At 38.2% G+C, this 16,756-nt stretch overlaps 1 protein-coding gene across 4 annotated transcripts; it reads right to left on the bottom strand.

Annotated features, from left to right (window-relative positions):
- Positions 1 to 386: 386 nt before the first annotated feature.
- Positions 387 to 13,963, bottom strand: PIGA (phosphatidylinositol glycan anchor biosynthesis class A). Of its 4 annotated transcripts, none has more exons than XM_077146147.1 (6): positions 13,896 to 13,954; positions 11,482 to 12,261; positions 7,123 to 7,255; positions 5,884 to 6,016; positions 5,521 to 5,727; positions 387 to 2,686 (listed from the first exon to the last, which is right to left on the bottom strand). In XM_077146147.1, exons 2-6 carry the CDS (start codon positions 12,197 to 12,199, stop codon positions 2,420 to 2,422), a joined length of 1,458 nt encoding a protein of 485 aa, XP_077002262.1. In that variant the 5' UTR covers positions 12,200 to 12,261; positions 13,896 to 13,954; the 3' UTR covers positions 387 to 2,419. The 4 variants fall into 4 exon arrangements, with proteins under 4 accessions (XP_077002262.1, XP_077002265.1, XP_077002264.1 ...); XM_077146150.1 differs by having other exon boundaries at positions 12,181 to 12,261; XM_077146148.1 differs by lacking the exon at positions 387 to 2,686 and adding an exon at positions 2,695 to 3,206.
- Between the last annotated feature and the right edge of the window lie 2,793 nt (positions 13,964 to 16,756).

Genomic DNA, 16,756 nt, shown 5'->3' with positions numbered 1-16,756 from the left:
AAAAACCCAGACCTACGGTACCCTGACTTTGCCAAAAATAAGTTCTGATGTAAAATAAATTAGAACACATGAATGTAGGTGACAACTTTCCACTGCTTCCAAGAAAAGGGGTGGGAGAGTTTGGGCTTCTGTAAATGAAGTCAAAATGCAAATTTCTCTTAAAATTGCTCACAAAATAGACAGTTTAATTATGTAGTTTACATACACAGTAGTTCATAAATATATTTATTTGTTTCATGGAGAGAACTGCAGTGGAAAGATATTTTCTGTTTTGCTAACAGACCAACCAACACATCAGATTGCACTAAAATGAAAGTGGTAGGGGGAGGAGGGAGCTGTACCGTTAGTAAATAATATTCTGTAAAACACTCAGAAAACTGTCAAAATGTCATTTTGAACTTTATTTTTGGACATGTAGCATGTTTTAATAACTCAGTTTTACAGGTGATACTTTTTGTAACATCAAAAGAAATACAATATATTTTTCATAAATTTTCACTGCTTGTAAAGTCATTTTTAAATAAATATAAGTAACAGGGTAATGCAATATGTTTTCACATATTGACCAGTGCAACTCTGACAGTTATAATTAAGGTATTCAAGGAAGCCTGAAAATTAAGATTTACATAAGACAAGCAAATTTACTTTCATTTGTTACCAAAAAAAACCCCAAGGAAAATAATTTTAATTTGCAAATGATAATGTTTACATGCAAAGACAACTTTAAATCTTACTTCTGTCCTAAGAATTTAAGCCAAGTACATATGACAAATTTTGAAAAAACAAAACAAAAATAAAAGAAAAAACAGCAGTATGCTTTTAAAAATTGCTGAATAGAATAAACAAAACCAAATGCTACAGTTTCTCACTTTATCACGAATACTGGCGCTGTTAGACTTTCATATTTATATAATTTAGCTTCTATGCATAAATATCCCAATAAGATTTAATGGTTTGGACCAGTCCATTTTTCTTCAATAAAAGGAATCCTAACTTCTAGATTTAAAAAATTACACTCTTGCATTTGTTTTAGTACAAACAAAACAATATATTTCTATATATCAGTGGCAACCAGTTAAAAGTCATGTTAAGATACTTTTCAAAATGTAACAAGTTTTGTGAACATTGTTGGTAAAAAAAAAAAAAAAATCCTGTACAGACTCACAATACTGACCGAATCCATCCATCTAGGACACCCACAAGTGTCTCATCGTTTTGATTTCACAAAAAACTTACTCTAAAGAGTTCAAAGAATTAATAATACACACCATGTGGATTATTTGGGGTTAAAAAACCCATGGCTCTGGGAAATGACAATTACCAGTTAAACAAATCCACCCACAAAGAGACTCATTTAAAATTTTCAGACTCACATTTGATATAAATAAAAAATTCTGGATAAAGACTTTTGTACACTGACAATACTCATCAGACATCAGCTGGGTGACAAGAAGGGTAGTGACTTATATCAAAGGTGCAAGATAGCAGCTGATTTTGAGATGGCACACCTTGTACATTCTGCTCAGAAAACACAAAGGCATTTACAGAAGACTGAAATAAGCACTGAAAGAGGTGGAGAGTTTCTCTGCACCATCACCAACAGTGTATCGGTCCCGAGTACTTCAAAAGTAAAAAGTATTTTCAAAAAGAGAACTGAAGACAAAGGCTCTACCTAGGAGAACACTTACAACAGATCAAAGAACTCAGTCTGCCAGCAATTCTATTCTGGCATTAACTAGCATGAGCACTTCTGGCATGTTAACTGTTACTATAATGAAGTAAGCAGTTTGAGTAATAAAGAGCGAGCGCTCCCTTGGACCTTAACGGAAGGAAGTAGCTAGTTCAATGTTCTCCAGGTAGGAGGCGCTCAAAAGATGCCAATAACTAATGGAGCATCATACTGGATAAACCTGCTGATCAGATATAACACTCACTGAGTATACCCAATAAATGTATAAGAACATGACTTAAATGTATAATAAATGTATATGAACATGACTTAAATAGTTCATATAGTTGTTGTACTTCCCTAAAGAAAACGTGTAAACATCTGGTAAGTGTCTAATTAATGGTAGAACGTCAAAAATTGGCCAAAAAATACCCAGAAAACATTTGGCCCTTCAGCACCCAAAGCTCCCAAAATATAACGTTTAAACATCTCTTCTAGAGGGATTTCAGTAGTCTGAAAAATTTCATACCTGAGTGGCTTAAATTTTCTCTCCTAAATTTTAGATAAGTGCAAGGAGCTTCTACACTCAGGAATTGCATAAGTTTTTATCTTTCCTCAAAATAAAGCGTTGAATGATACAGAGGTAGCATAACTTACTAAATTAACTTCTTTAAAAAAAAGTAAGGTTATTTTCAATAGCCTCAGTAGAACTATCACAAATATCTAAAATCTTACAATGCAGGCTTTCTTCTACCTGGTTTTAGAGATCTCATTATTGTCTCCCCCTTTTTTACTGTAAGAATATTGATGAGTCCAGGCACCCCTCGGTCCTGTGGCATCTACTGCAACATCAATGATAGAATCTGGAGTCATCCATCTCAGGAGGACGAGGAAGAGAAAGTTGAGCACAGCCAACAGAGCAAAAATGCAGCCTGTTACTGGGCCACAGTGAGACATGAGCCTATCCAGTCGTTTGCCAATTGGTAATACAGCCTCCCCTGCCACGCGGTCATACACCTGGTGGGAAGAGAGAAAAGGGAATGAGCACTCTAACCTGGGACATATTTCAAATACACTCAGTGGGAACATTTAATAAAGGAATGCAAACAGAAGTCACTTAACAGTCTTGTTACTGTTTGTTTATTTGTAATCAGTGAACTTAATCATAGTAATTATCACAATGTGATGCAATATTTATCAATGAGCACTAATTCTGGGCTGGACAGTGTGTGATACAAAGACAAATAAGCCACAGTTCCTCCCCTCTAGGGAATTACCATGTATTTTAGTGGACTACTAGGCTTCGATAGTCCTCAGAAGTCAGAGCAGCTTTTCAGACCATGAATGGAGTGGCAATATTAATTCAGCAGTGACTCCCTGAAGCAAGATTGGTCTTCTAAGATTATTTGATTCTGCTGAGATAACCTGGCAGAGTTCTACCACAATCAGAGGTACATAATTTAGTGTGATTCTTAGTGAACAGCGTTTTTTCCTTTGAACAGCCATGTGAGACCATACAGAAACATTTCATGGATTTCTAGTATAAATAAAATGATGAGAAAGAGATGAGGGAAATTTTAGTAGGCGGTATGGGCTAAGTACTGATGAACAAAATAAAGTTTATTGCTGATAACTGGTGGCTTACTTTTAAAAATAATGCTAAGCACTAAATTTGAAAACATTAAAAAAAAGATGTTTAAACATAATGATTCAGCCCTAGTGGTTTTTAAACTGAATTTGAGCATTCTTTGTGGCTCATTCTATCACAACTGTAAAACATTCCCTTTTGAATGAGAAAGTTACAGAGTGCAAGTTCTAAAGGACAGTGGCCTTTGAAAGGCGCAAGATGTTTTCATGTAGCTTCTACCCTGCAGACATTTTCAATCGAAACATTTCATCAGAATTATGCTGAGACTGATGAACTGCAATTGAGTATTTTTCCAATATGAACTCCATTTTAATTTTCTGATTCATTTCCTAAAAATAGCACAACTAAGCCAAGAGGGAGGAGTTGAAAATGGTCAAAGTGCCCTCTCTCGAACAGGGAAAGTTGAACAGCAGCTACTAACTCAACTGTTTTGCCCACCTTTATTTCTAGGTCAATTAAGTTATGATTTTAAGTGATCAAATAACAATTTACTACTATGAAGAGAATGTTAAGGATAATGAACCATCAGATAAGGATTTAGTTTTTTCTAAATATATAAGTGACCATAGAGTATACAATAGAAAAAAAAATACTGACGTTTTATCATTACTTTAAGCACAACTACAAGAAAATTTATGATTTTAAAAAAACCCTAAGTTTGCCCTTTAAAATATGCTGACAGTCACCATTAAAATAGTTCTTTCTTCTTGAAGTGATGGAGATTTATATGATGTCTATCAAGAAGGTCAGACTACAACTATAGAGCTGAGGTGCTCAATCAGGATCAGAGATTTAGGAAGGGTATCAACAAAAAAACATGTACAACCAAATATTCCTGCTAACCTTACCCCAAATTCCATTTCTGCTACTTAAAGGTCATATTAGAATCCAGGAGTGTTTGAGGTGGCAGGGGGACATGAAGTTAAGTACAGCGTGTGAAAAGGCTACTTAGCTGATTCTGACATGCACTCCCAACAGGTAATCAGTGCCAGACTCCAACGTCCAAAGTAAAATAATGAAAAGATAGCAGTTTCATATACATGGAAATACTGCAAAACTTCTAGAAGGTGAGTGTGTCTCAGAAATGTTTCTGACAAAAACGTCTGACTGCTAATTTAAGTTTCTCCTATTTCAAAGTAAGCTGTATAGGAGATGACAATTTCTAGAGAAAAGAGTTTTTGCATTTACATTCAAAATGGGCTCATCTTGTATACTAGAATTTAAACCAAATAAGAAAGCCTTACAATGCAGAGCCATTTCTTTACTCAGTTTCACCTTGCTATCCATTTCAGGTTATCCACAAACTAGTTGCTACACTAAAGAAAGTGACAGTATTTATAAAGCCCTAGTCTAAAGTAGTACCTTGTCTATGCCTCCAACCAGCCCTCTTTCTGATTCATAAATTCTACACATTAGGAAGCAGAACTGCTTCCATTCAGCCTGTTACTTGGTAATAGGAGGCATGAGGGAGGCAAAGTAACAAGAGGAGGAAACTGAGTAGAATAAATAAGGTGCTAACTCGAAATCAGGATGTGTAACTATATTTTCCTACGTAGGGTTTGAATATATTTTCTTTACTTGTCCATTTGGATATTCTCTATTTGCTGCTTTTCATTTCTGATTTCTCCAACATCTGTCATGTTCATTCTGAATGCTAACTTTTGATGTTACCATCATCCCCAGGAGGCAAAAGTCCTTTTCCTGAAGAAAATCACAGTAGTTAGCAATAATAATGCAAGAGTGTTAGGAAGTGGCCTGAATTAAATATTCATAAGTTAAAAGGTGCTGCAATTGGGCCAAGTAAAACCACAGTTGCTGACTGATCTACATGCATTACAATTAAAAACAGCCTAGAGACAATGTCTAAGAGTAGGTGAAGAAATATGAGTTTTAATACTAATTTTGCCTCTAATTACTGTGGCTTCTAGAAAATTTTTATAACTTCTTTACACCTAGTTTAATGAGTGGTTTAGACTGTATTATATCTATTTTCAGACTCCAAATGCAAAGATTCAACTAAATACTTAGCCCATCATGCACCAAAAACAATACAAAATTCATTCCTTTTGATTTGGAATTATTTCATAAACTTAAGCAATAGAATAAAAACGTAAGTCTACAGGTAAAAGCAGGTGTCTACATGAGATATTCAGTAAGAGTTCAGACATTATCATGAATATCCTTTTCTTAGTGTATGACATACTTTTTCAGTTCTCTCCGCAACATTCCTCCAGGTGTAGAAAGTCTTTACTATGTTATGGATATTTTCTGGAGCCGGCAATGCCCCTGACTTCAGTTGACAAATAGCTTTCTCCAATCCTTCACACAAAGATTTTACAGAAGGTTCACACAAAATAATTAGATTTTCTGGAAGTACCTCAGGAATTCCACCAACTCTGGTACTTACAACCTTAAAATGAAAAAAGAACATATGATCTGCCATAATTCATATGCCAGGAAAATTAACAAAAACCAACTTAAAAAATTACTACTGAATGTGTCTGATTATTTTTCAAAATGCAAATACAGAAATGCAACAATTTAAACTCTCAAAAACTTGTTTTACCTGTAAACCACAACTGGCTGCTTCTACAATTGCCATGCAGAATGCTTCGGTAAGGGAGGTATTAAGAAAAATATGTCCTTGAACTAAGACATTTCTAACATCCTTGTGTTCTAAGGCTCCCAAGAGACGCACCCTGATTTTTGAAATGAGAAGGGAAGAAAGAAGGGAACATCAGGCTACAAAGGAAGTATAATTTACATGCTAAGTCTGCTATTCATATTATACTTAGGTTCTTACTGGTTCCAATATTTTCAATCTCAAAATGCATCACCAAATTATGATGTAAAAGAAACTGCCTTATAAAGTTGTGTGCTTAAAACTCTTAGCGCTAACATATTTCTAACTTAAAAAAAAACTTATCAGAGTAACTTATATACTACTCAAATATTCCCATTTTCACCACTTTCAGTATACTATTCAGTAGTGTTAATGACATTCACAACACATGCGACCATCATCAATATCCATTACCCCATCTTTTCATCACCTCAAACAGAAACTCTGCACTCTTTAGGCAATAATTCCTTCCCCACTAACTACAAAGCCAGGCCCCTGGTAACCTATAATCTACTATAGGTCTCTATGAAATTTGCTTCTTTAATTCAACAGGATATTCTCAAAGTCCATCCATGTGGTAGCATCCATCAGAACTTCATTTCTTTTTATGGCTGAATAATATTACAACTGTGTGAATATACCACATTTTGGTTATCCATTATTCTGCTGATAAACACTTGGGATGCTTCTACCTTTTGGCTACTATGAATAATGCTGCTATAAACTTTGGTGTACTATTTCTAACTTCTGTAGAATGGCAAACACAGATAGGGCTAAACATATAAAGTGTTATTTCTAACCAGGAAAGTGTCCCTTTCAAGCTGATGCCTAACGCACACATCCCTCACATGTTATCTAAGTCACTGAGAAAGAGACCTATCCCAACCTCTGCATGCAGAGCAATTTCCATGGTTTGAGCTCTGCTACTTAAATCAGTTATACAATATAGTCTGGAACTCTGCAAATGTTGCCAATTGAGGCCTGTACCTTCCATAGTGCCTCCAACCACTGCCCCCTAAAACAAGACTGGGCTAACAGAAAAAAGAAAATAAAATAGGTCTTGTATCACATTTCTGTATTAATTATATTTGGGAGAAGCAGCACATCTAATACAGACACAAAGCCCAAAGTGAATAATCACTGGTACTTTCTCACTCAGGACAATACAGAATTCATCTATACCTGTCATGTAGCTGGTATCTTTCCCGTACTTCTTCCAAAATGACTCTCTTTGGCCCCTCTCCTCCAATTATGAAATTTAAATCTGGATATTTCTGACAGAGTTCAGGTATTATACCACTAAGCAAATCGGTCCCTGAAAATATAAAACAAAGTTGAATGCTGGAAATAGCAATACTTAAACATTTTTAAAAATCATTAGAAATATTGAGAATGCACTCACTTTAAAAAGTATTAGCTATATGTTCCCTAAAGTAGAGAAATTATCTTTCTCAAACTTTTCCCAGGAGGGTGGAATCATTCACAAACTGCTGTTGTCCCGAGAGGATTGTAATTCTTGACGATCTGTATCTTAAGATTTATTGTTACCTTTCACACATTCAAAATGTGTATTATTCGGTTCCACTGGAACATACTGTTCCTTAAGTATTCACTTGTGAGTTACACATGGCCTACTTCTAAAACAGGCATTTGAGGTAGCCAATGTTGGAATCAAAGCTTTCTACAGTGCAGGACAGCTGATAGGGGCGTTTATGTCTTAACCCAGCTTTTTAACAACTGAGCTATTAGTAGATTATGGGAAAGCTTCCTGATCTTTAAAATGGGGAGACTACATACCTAAAGTCCAAGGTCTCTTTCGGGAACAAAAGTTTACCATTCTATGATTCCACTTCCTACCAAAGAAAAGGCTGAGTGACAACATATAAACTATGGTTTGCTCAAAATGCAGTTTGTACAGATAATTTTTTAGGAAACACTATGGTATAAGCAAATTTGAAAGAACAGTTCATTCAAAGGAGCTGTAGCCCACTTCCCTGGAATGAAAAGAGTAAATGAAGGAGGCAGGACCTCAAGTGTCATAGCTTCACAATTCACAGAACAAAAGGATGTATCTATCTTACTTCCTTTTATATAACAAAACACCACAATTTTCTTATGATATATAATCTCAGGTACTATAAAGCAATAAAATAAATCATACCCTGCTAGTCTGAAAAAGTTAGTGGTTATTCAGTTGCACCACTATTGACATTATTTAGGAATTTAATTCAGTAACAACTACTAATTGTGCACATTCAAAAGTAAAAATAAATACAAAATAACCCACTTAGAGTCAGACGAGGTTTATTAATTTAAAATATGCATACGTGTACACACACATATGCAAGAATATTATTTCTTACATCAATCTTCCCAAATAAAGGAGGATCAACTACAGAATAGATGGTGGGAGGAAATGATATATAGAGGGTCATTTAAATTAGCAATTCAAAGGATTAAGTAAACTCTTCTACTCCTTTCAAAATTATTTCATTGACCAAAAATTTACATGCAGGTTTTCTGAATTATGAAGGCTTCTCATTAAAATCTTAGCTACCTTTGTTTCAAGTCTATCACCAAATCCATCGATTGGATTTCTAGATAAAACCAGAAGGTAGCTTAATGATTTTTAACATTTGGCCTACTATAATTCTTTTCTTTCATTTCCTCTGTCTCCCACCCTTACCGCCTCCCTCCTTTCTCCTTTCTAACACAAAGGTAGAGCACATCCTCTAAGGAAAAAAAATCAACATATATAGAGCCACAATCATAATTGCTAATGACAGCTAACATTTACCAAGAGGTTCTAATGTCAGGCATTGTACTTTAAATGCATTTTCTCATTTAATCCTGACAATGACCTTGAAAGAAATGTAGCTGATTATTCACATTGTCAATGATCCATGATATTATTTTAAGAATAAAGATGTCTAACATAATGGAGCATATAAAATGACTTTCAATTGCCATATTCACACAAAATGGAGAAGGAAAATTCCTTACTTCAACTGCTTTTAAAGCTCAGTTTAACACTATTTTAAAGAATCTTCTGGACCTGCACTGAGGATAATGGTGGCTGGGCCAGAGATGGGGAGAACAGACCTTAATTCAAGAAAAGCTGGACATATTGTCATCTCTGTTACTTACTGTGTAACCTGGATGAGTTACTTACCCTCTCTGAGCCTCAGTTTGTCTGTTACATGCAGATAATATTTACCCTACAGTTGTTGAGAGAATCAAGTGAGATGCATAGGTTTTTTCAACTGCAGAATATAAATGCAAGTTGTTATTACCGCTATAGCAAGAAGTGGGCGTGCCTACATACACAGAGAAACACTGGGCAACCCCAAGGAAACAGGCTCACAAGAAGAGGGCACAGGAAGAAACCAGCCAGGAAATCTGGGCAATACAATTTTTTTTTTTTTTATCTTCTCTCTTACTTATTACATTCCAATGGGTCCCTGCTTCTGGCCCAATGACCACCTCCTTAGAAAGGTAATGTTACTAATTAAAGTAACATAATTAAAGGGCCATTAATACAACTACTCACTTTTGGGCTACAGATACGGCCATCCTACACAAGCTGGTTGGGATTTTTGTTTTGTTTTGATTTGTTTTGTTCTACATGGTACCTGGCATATGAAGAGAGTTCAATAAATATTTGTTGGATTACTGAATTGAGAAGAGGAAATGCCTGCACCTTCACTCCATTGGTGGTTAGCTCAGCTGGTTAAGATACATTAGTGAAGTCAAGGTAGAAGATTTTATCTTTGTACAAGTTCATTTGGCTCTGATCTTCAATCATAGACGCAAAATACTCTTAGCAAACTATCTCACAGAGGCACACCATTTGGTTAGAAGAGAACTTAGGCACATTTTCTAAGTCATAACAAACACGTCACTAATATTTCAAGGATTCAGAATACAGAGCCTACTGATGGTAGCAGTCCACTGCCTTCACCTTGATTATAGAATGAAAGCATGTCACTGCTTTCACTCCAGAAAATAGTTTAGTTTTTTTCACCCAGCTTCCACTTTAATGGACTGCTGAGCAACCAAGGCTCTACATTCCAAACATAAAGTATACCAACCTAGGCTCACTTCTAGATTTTAGGCCCTCCCTTGAAAACCAGCATGCTTCTGATTCCATAGCTAAGCTTGATGCGTACAAAGAATCAGTTGTGTTTTATCACAAATCTGTCTGATGCCAGTTATACTTGTTAACGGTACTGGATAAATTGTTAAATACCACACAGAACCGACAAAATGAATTGCCCTGAAAACTAAGTTGAACATGTTCAAAAATTTAATAAAGGCAAGTCACAGAAAAAAAGCTGTTGTCAAATTAAGGGTGTACTTGATCACTGTATAAAATTGCAACAAGAAAATTAAAAATCCAGAAGCCCACTGCTTCATGTCTTCAGGTTCTTAGTCCATTTAAAAGAAACCCAAATTGGCAATTGTAAATTCTCCTTTTTGAAGGTGACTATTCAAGAAAGATGATGCAGAACTCAAATGTGTGGAATTAGGCTTAAAGCTGGTCACCTTACATCAAACTATGGGGAATTCAGTAGCACATTAATAATTATGCTTTGAGTTAAACTCAAGTTGCTAAGGGGCATATATATTACTTTTACAAACAATTTCCTACTTTACGTGACATTTTTGATTACTGGACAGGTTTCAAATTCCACCCAGAAGACTACATATTTCTAATAATCAAATTCAAAACGGCCTCAGACTTTTAGTAAATGAGGCTCACAAACTCTACTGGTGTCCATTAAAGTGCTGCAGAGGCACGAAAAAACCTTCCTTGTTAACAGGAACACTTAACCAAACACATACTGGGCCAAGGCATTCATGGGAACTACCAGTGAACCCTCACAAGATTCCCACTGTTGCCCAAATTTCACAAATGAGAAAACTGAGACTTAGAGAAGTTAAGTAACTTGTCCTCGATCACACGGAGGGGAAGCCAGGATCGGAAGCCAGGCTGTCTAATCCCAGAGCACCTTGATCTCTTCATCACTTACCTTGTCGATATGTTATTAATGTGCTGTACGTGGTTAACTGAAACAGGCAAGTTACAAAAAGACAATAATGTACAGAATTCACTGATTTTAAGAACATGTACATATACATAAAAAAGACAGGAAAGTTTTAAGTCAAAATGCTCCTTAGAATCATCTCTGAATAGTACGGTTACTGCTGAGTTTACTTTTCATCTTTGTGCTTTTGTCTTCAAAATATCTGCAATGAAGAGATATCACTTTTGCAATCAGAAAGAAAAGGTTATGTAAGTGGGCTCTGCCCTTACTTTGGTTAAGTCCATGATGAACACAGCATTTATCACTGTTCCAAAAATTTCTTTAATTTTAAAGCAATATTAGACCTTTTTTGCTATACTGAATGCATAAGTACTTGTAAAACCATAAAACAAATGAAAAGCCAAACAATCATCATATACAAATAGGTAACAGCCTTCTACAGGAAAAAAAAAAGTCTGTGCAGTACAGTTATAACCATCATTTCATTCATTACCTTTTCTGTAAACAAGTCTGCTGACAACAACAATAGTTATTATACTATCATGCCTTCTAAATGGATCTGGAGTGAAGTCAGTAGGATCTACGGCATTAGGAATGACGGACACTATTTCAGGATTCAGTGCTGCTCTTAGTACAGTGTTTTCCTTACTAGTATAAGAGACGCAAATTATGTGGTTTGTGTCACAAAGAGATACAGTTAGAAGCTTGTTTGTAAGCACCGAGCTGACATCAGCAAATCCAAAAAGGGAATGGTCCGTGAAGACTGTCTGGAGCCCCATTGTCTTGGCGTGGAAGAGGGCATCATGGGCCATGGCAGAAAAGGAACTATGTGAATGGATTATGGTGACTCTCTCCCGAACAAATATGTACCTGAGTAATGGCAGACTGTGAAAGAGGGTCGTGGCTGTAGATTGGTTGTACATGACTTTCAGAGGCAAATAATAGACTTTGAGGCCATTAGTGAGGTATCGGATGCCTTTTCGATTTCCATAAGCATGAGTGACAATTATGACCTTGTGCCCTCTTTCAATCAGGCACTGAGAGAGCTGGTAAATGTGGCTTTCCACGCCACCCATATTTGGATAGAAAAAGTCAGACACCATGCATATACTATGGGAATGAGTTCCACATGGGGAATGACTTTCAGGGCTAACACAGGAGAGTGCAGCTGAGGGAGGCTGGCCATGCCCACCTCCTTCTTTATAGGCCATACTGAGATGGTATAGGCATCAGTCCTTAGAGTAACTCAGGCAAGGTATGTGTTGTTTATTACCTGAAAAAGAGAGTAAACATGACCTCAGTTCAGAGATAAAAAACATACCACCCTCCAAATCTAGGTATGCTGTTTTAACATGAACAGAAATTTATAAAGCCAAGTATATAATGACTTTGCTAGTATTCATCTCATGGTCTACATTAAAATATACCCAGAGCTAGAGCTGTCTTTTTCAGAACACCTTTTACATGTGGAGACAGTCACAGTTTCTTCTTTTCTTATTCAAGAATGATAATATAACCAAAGTGCTCCCTCTATTTTTTCCCTAACCCTTCTTTTAGTGATGTAGGCCTTTAGCTTAGAGTCTGAAAAGAAAGGTTAAACTAGAGATGGGCTGGATCTGAGGCCATTTCCCACATCTAAAGTAGGAAATGTTCATGTCAGGGGAGGCCTAGATCCAGGAGGCGCTAGCCATCAACATACAATGCCCAGGGTGCACAGGTGGTTCAGTGGTAGAATTCTCGCCTTCCATGCAGGAGACCCAGGTTCGATTTCCGGACCATGCACCCAAAAACAAAACAAAACAAAACATGCAATGCTGAATCTATACTATTATTACAAGCTCTTAGACTTTTAGAGCTAAAGAGAGACTTGAGATGTAGTGAAAATCTTCCTCGACTTTACAAAGATTTATTTCCAGGGCTCCAGAAATTCTACTCAACAATCGGGAAGATGTCCTAAAGCTAAGGATTTCATAATTCACTAGCAAACTGAGAAAGTGCAACTTTCTTAACTATCATTCTCTTCAACAAGGACATCTCTATTTAAATATATTCCCAGAAATACTCAATAAGTGATGGTTGAATTAATTTTACTAATTAAAATTCAGTATCACCAAATATTGAGATTCTTTAAGCATTTATGTGGCTTAAATAACATTTCTTACTGTGGTTTATCACTTGAATCCCAACTTTCTGTTCTATTCAATTACAAAAGATGAAAGATAACGAAAACAGTGAGTCAAAAACCAAAAGAAACCATTAAAAATTTTTGTTGTCATTAACCTGAAACGTTCTGTAACAAGTCTGCCTATTTCCGCCAGGTTATCACTCCTAACCTCTTCACAGTACAAAGACTCGAAATACGACCCTAGGACAGAACCTTAAAGATTTTAAAGCTGATGAGACACTTGGAGATCTAATGAAAACCTCGCTCACTTCACAAACAAGAAACCAGACAAGTTGAGCGGTTTAGCTAAGGTTCCCAGTCAGACCTTAGGAGGGCCCGGGGTAGGCTGGGCTCGAGAACAATCTTTCCACCGAACCCCTGGGCACGGGCCGGGCTTCACTCGCTGATGGGTCGCTGGGGAGAGCCAGGGCCAAGAAGGGGACGGCACGCCAGGGACAGGCCAGGTCCAAAGAAAGCAGGAAGGAGGACCGGGGAGCGGACAGGGTCCGGGAGTCCGGAACCCCGCGCCCCACCTGCCTTGGCCTCCGAGGAACCGGCGGCAACGCCGCCGCCTCGACGCATCCTCAGCCCCACTCGACGCCAGAGACCCCGCCGCCACGACTTCAACCTCAAGCCTCGGTCGGCGTCGCCCCCCATCACCTGCCGCGCTCCGGTCGGGGAAGTCTAGCCCCACCCGGAAGCGACCGAGAGTGCCGGAGCTGGGAGGACCGACGCGCACTTACCGGCGATTCCCATGGCCGCCTGTGTCCAGACCTCCCGCGGCTGCATCCGGAGCCCCGCCCCGCTGCCCCGAATCACCAATCAGGGAGGTCCGCACCCGAGCGCCGCGCCCCCACGACAGCCAATCATTAAGCGAAGCTGGGATCACGCGCAGGGACGACGCACAGCCTTCCCCGCCCTTCAGCGGGGGCGTAACGTCAGTATGCGCTTGCGCACGTCTCCACGATGTCCGGGACATGTATTTTCTCAGAATTTGAAACATTAATTCTCGGTTTAACTTTGTATAGAAATTCCTGACGTCGCGACCGTCTCATAAACGGGCCTGAACTTTTCTAACACAGACAGCCCACCAAAACCCTTTCTGTACGTAAACCAGAATTCCCGACGTGCCTCTCAGCGGTCCATTTGCGCTGCCGGGAGTTGTAGTCTGGCGACCTTTGGAGACGAAGCCGAACTTAGAAAACTACCACTCCCAGGATGCACCGCGCTCTAGCTTGGAGGCGGTGTGCGAGGGGGTACGCACCTTGGTTGCCTAGTTACAGCGTTTCTTTGAAAAGGAAACCTGACCTCTCCCTGCTTTCTTCTGGCTGGAGGGTCTTGGGTGGGATGGCTATAGAAGGCTGGGGGTCATGGTCGCGTTTTGTTCTTATCACTTTCGTAGGGTTACCAAAGTTAGCAAATAGAAATACCGGACACCCAGTTAAATTTGAGTTTCAGATAACGAATACTTTAAAATATATGTGTGTGTCCCGGATATTGCATGGGCACATACTTATGCTAAAATAAATGAATAAATAAATAGTTCGTCTGAAATTCAAATTTAACTGGGCATCTTGTGTTTTACCTAGCAACCCTACACTTGGGGGCTGGGTACGGAATCTAAAGCCTGACCTGAATTGAGAGCTGAACTTCTCAATTTGGTTCAGCTGGCCATGGTGGTGCTTGGGCCAGAGAATCAGTGGCAGTGTCCTAAGGTTCATCCATCCCTCACAGTTGGTACCCGGAGCTCCCCAGCATTGCCATGCATACATTTTCAAGAGCAGATAACTTTTTGAGCACTGTCACCACCATCCCTTTTAAGACTGGAGAAAGCCTATTCATCCCTGAAGACCTCAGCTCCTTTCTGATGCCTTTCCCAAACTTTCAAAGTGGATTAAATACTTCCTCTTCCGTGTTTACCTAGTGTTTTAGCTATACTGCAGGCATAGCATTTTTTCAGGTGATATTCAAGTTGTTTTGCATGGCTCCTGTCCCTCTTCCTCCTCACCTTCATCCTTAATGACTGGTGGAAAATTTACTATTGTATATGGCTAATAAATGCCCGCCTTCCCTGCCAAATAGTAAGCTGAGTCAGGGATTGTTCCTGGTAATAGATATTAAATAAGTTGTAGTTGTGTTAAGGAATTTCTTTACCCAATGACAACAAAGTCCCTTGCACATTAGCTGTGTGGTAAAAACACTGAAAACATTTCATGGAGTGTTCCTTATATAAATTACAGGGCAGTGACATATTTCAAAGCGCATTTTGGTTGTAGGACTTGAAGAGTGTTAATGAGCTAACTTTAAAAAGTAAAACTCAAGTAGGAATAGTTATCTTGTCCTGCGTGTTAATTTGAAAACTGAAAATAAGATGCAGAATAAGTTTATTGAGCTAAGTGATATGCGTGGGAGCAGAACTAAAAGAAATTTAGTGCTCAAAGCAAAATGGCAGGAAAACAGTTTATATACCTGCTTAGAACAAAAGAAGGGTATGGGGAACGGGGAGGGGGAGGCATGTGAGTTGTCTGGGGCAGGACGTCTTTGGGAACCATAAATCTGCAAAAGCTGCCCAGGAAGAATGTTCGAGTAGGAACGGGCTTATCTGGTGAAGAGTAGCAGACTTGCTGGTGTCAGCATGACTTGTTTATCACAGTGCCTCCTTTCCCATGGAGACAGGGGTCTTAATTAGCACCACAAAGGATTGTTGGTATGTCAGCTTGCCTCAGTTGCTTTTTGTTTCTTCTTAGTAGTTTCCAAAGTAAAAATGGAAGTTAAAGCAAATTAAGGTGATTAGTAAAGCTGTTTACCATTCTAACTTCACATGTATAATATGAAGCATCAGAGAATAACGGTGATGAAGACCTGAGAACGCTTATCAAGCTTAATAATTTGCAACTGGCTTCACACATAGCAGCAACAGTACCAGATGGTTCAGCACGGCTTTGGTCTCCTTTTCATTTTTAAAGTCAGTTTTAAGAGACTTAAAGAGAGGGTAGAAATCCTGGAAGGCATAAATGAGAATTAAGGCTCATTTCATGAGCCCCTGGTTTGCTGCTACCATAATTCTGATCAAAATACATGTTTGAAATTCTCCCATGAATCTTCTAAGCTCCTGAAGCTTTTAAAAGAGTTGTGACCTTTTTTTCAAAACAGAATAAATATTCCCAATCTTTATCATCAAACATTTACTGAGTGCCTACTCTGTAAAAGGCCTTGGGGGGAATACAAGGAATTTAAAACATAATCCCTGTCTTTTAAAAGTTTTTAAAAAAAATCTTTCTTAGCATTTTCTACACCTTTCTCCAATAGTCAAAAGAGATCCCCTTTTCTAAAAAGGTTCTTTGTGTTCAAATACTGTAGAATAGATTGCCCATTATAAACAGATACTCATCAAGGCACACTGTATTGAGTTGCTGGGTGGGGTGGGGAGCATTAGGCACCGGGAGTCTTTATGGATTCCCCATGAGACAGTGAATTAGAGTTTGATAGGTTTATTGAGAGACAGAGAACTAGATTGAGAGCAAAGGGAGAGCAGGCAAGTGAGAGCCAGTGAAATCTGCTAGCAAAAGGAAAGGAAAAGGGGCTCCAACTTTCTTTCTGACAG

This window comes from Tamandua tetradactyla, chromosome X, assembly GCF_023851605.1.
Source record: "Tamandua tetradactyla isolate mTamTet1 chromosome X, mTamTet1.pri, whole genome shotgun sequence".
Lineage (NCBI taxonomy): Eukaryota > Metazoa > Chordata > Mammalia > Pilosa > Myrmecophagidae > Tamandua > Tamandua tetradactyla.
The sequence above is the reverse complement of the archived record's forward strand: the minus strand, read 5'-3'. Positions and strand labels throughout refer to the sequence as shown.